The sequence below is a fragment of the Aspergillus nomiae genome (assembly GCF_001204775.2).
Source record: "Aspergillus nomiae NRRL 13137 chromosome Unknown contig00836, whole genome shotgun sequence".
NCBI classification, from domain to species: Eukaryota; Fungi; Ascomycota; class Eurotiomycetes; order Eurotiales; family Aspergillaceae; genus Aspergillus; species Aspergillus nomiae.
This window is the reverse complement of record NW_015378891.1, coordinates 1,208-3,403: the sequence shown is the minus strand read 5'-3', so window position 1 is coordinate 3,403 and position 2,196 is coordinate 1,208. Positions and strand designations below refer to the sequence as shown.

Here is a 2,196-nt window from a genome sequence, read left to right as displayed (position 1 = left end):
TTTTTTTATTTTTTATTTGTTATTTTTTTTTCTCTTTCCCCTCTATTTTAATTTTACCCACTGCCCCTCACGAATACTGACTCACGTTATCCCGTAGATCCTATACCCCGCCCTTTTTTACAGTATTATCGGTGCTGGCGGTGTGTTCATGGGCTCGAATTCCCGCAGTCAGCCCCAAGAATTAGACCACATCCTTGAATTGGGCAATCCCAAGTTGATCATTACGACGCGCGATGCTCTGCCTACAGTCCTCGACGTCTCGGCCGAGCGAGGCATGCTTCCTAGTCAAGTGTGCTTAGTGGATGAGGCCGCTACCAGCCATGTAGCCCAATTGTTGTTGTCGGGTCCTCTGACCTACGCTGCAGCCATTTCCCCATATCTCCCACGCGGTGGAGACAACTATTACCTGAACTTCGCACATCTCCTCGGCTACGGCGAGACCGGTTGGCTCTTTTTCCAAGATGAGGCCATCGCAAAGTCCACACCGGCAGCGATGTTCTCCACCAGTGGCACGGGAGGATTACCCAAGGCTGCCATCCTGTCTCACCACGCTATAGTATCACATCACCTTAGCATTTATTACGATGTGCCCTACGAGGCCACCCGGCTGATGTCACTGCCTATGTTCCACCTTTTTGGTGCCCTCTGGACACACATCTTCCCGATTCGATATGGACAGCCACTGTTTATCTTACCTCGCTTTGATATTGCCCAGTATGTGGCGGCTGTATATCAATATCAGATCACAGAGGCGTATATGGTACCTGCGATGATTCATGCCTTCAATCGCTGTGCATTCCCAGTTGCAGACTACCTCCAGTCATTGCGATACGTTGGCGTAGCGGGGGCTCCGATTGACGGGGCCTCCATGCAGCAGTTCCAAGAACTGCTCCATGTCGATGCCAATGCATCCCAGCTTTGGGGTATGACCGAAGTGGGAGTCGTTTTCCAAAACCGTTACGGGGAACCTGGTAATAGCGCAAGTATCGGGCGGCTCGTCCCGGGATACGAGATACGACTGGTTGGACAAGACGGCGCCCTGGTTCTGGACGATAATAAGCCAGGGGAGCTGTTTGTGCGAGGGAACGGCGTGCTTACTGGCTACAAAGGACGAGATGATGCCAAGGACGCGCAGGGGTGGTTCCGCACCGGTGATGTGGCGTATGTGAACAATGGGTTATATTACATTGTTGGCCGAACGAAGGAGTTAATCAAAGTTCGAGGGTATGTTTTCCATTTTCTTTTCTTTTCTTTTCTTTTCCTTTTTCTTTTTTTTGTTCTGTATCATCTTGTTTTCCCGTTTTTGGGCATCTTCCCCTACAGGCACTAGTGGCAGAAGCTAATACATTCGCAGTTGGCAAGTGGCTCCAGCAGAATTGGAGGCGGTACTCCTCAAGCATCCTGGCATCCAAGATGCAGCGGTGACGGGCGTTACTTCGAAAGACGGTAGCACCGAAGTGCCACGAGCTTTCGTGGTCCGCGCGAGACAGCCGGCCGGGATGCAGCTGACGGAGGAGGAAGTGTACACTTACTGTCGACGACAATTGGCCAGCTACAAGGCACTCGATGGGGGTGTGATCTTCGTGGAGGAGATTCCACGCACGGCGAGCGGGAAGATTCAACGGTTCAAATTGACGCAGATGAACACGTACCGCGATATAGTATCGTCGCTCTTAGCGCGGTTCAAAGGAACAAGTGGCCTCCAGACAGTTGGTCTCTTGCATCAGGGACGTATTGCTGTTTAGCCCAAAGCGGCAGGCCGGATAATGGCGTTTAGGTTTCTATTTTTCCTTTATTTTATTTTTTTTCTTTAGTTTTTTTATGTTACCCCCTCCGTTCATTCTTGTGGCGTTCGGCGGACTTGCGGGGCTTGAGAGAGCGTTCATGGGTGATTGTCTGATGCAGGTTATGATCATGTCCATTATTTTGTTTCTAAATCCATTTCCCATCCACATCACAGTTACACAGACACCGCTTGCGGCTTTAGTTCTCCGTCATGTCCATTAGCGTCCAGTAGCTCCGTACGATCAATTCCCTTCGGGGCAAGGAACCGCATGCCCGAACGAGCGAGACGCATCTCATTGTTTTTTTGTTGAGTTGGATACTTTTTGGTGTCCCTCAGATGCATATGATGTCGCCAGACCGTCCGTTCTTGCTAATTCCGTTTTATTTTTCTCCCTCGAGGCCAACAAGGTT

At 50.4% G+C, this 2,196-nt stretch overlaps 1 protein-coding gene across 1 annotated transcript; it reads left to right on the top strand.

The window, feature by feature from the left end:
- Positions 1-97: 97 nt before the first annotated feature.
- Positions 98-1,745, top strand: afeA (adenylate-forming enzyme AfeA; the record flags this gene model as incomplete). The annotated part of the gene is made up of 2 exons (XM_015557100.1): positions 98-1,224; positions 1,355-1,745. Exons 1-2 carry the CDS (start codon positions 149-151, stop codon positions 1,743-1,745), a joined length of 1,467 nt encoding a protein of 488 aa, XP_015400814.1. The 5' UTR covers positions 98-148.
- Between the last annotated feature and the right edge of the window lie 451 nt (positions 1,746-2,196).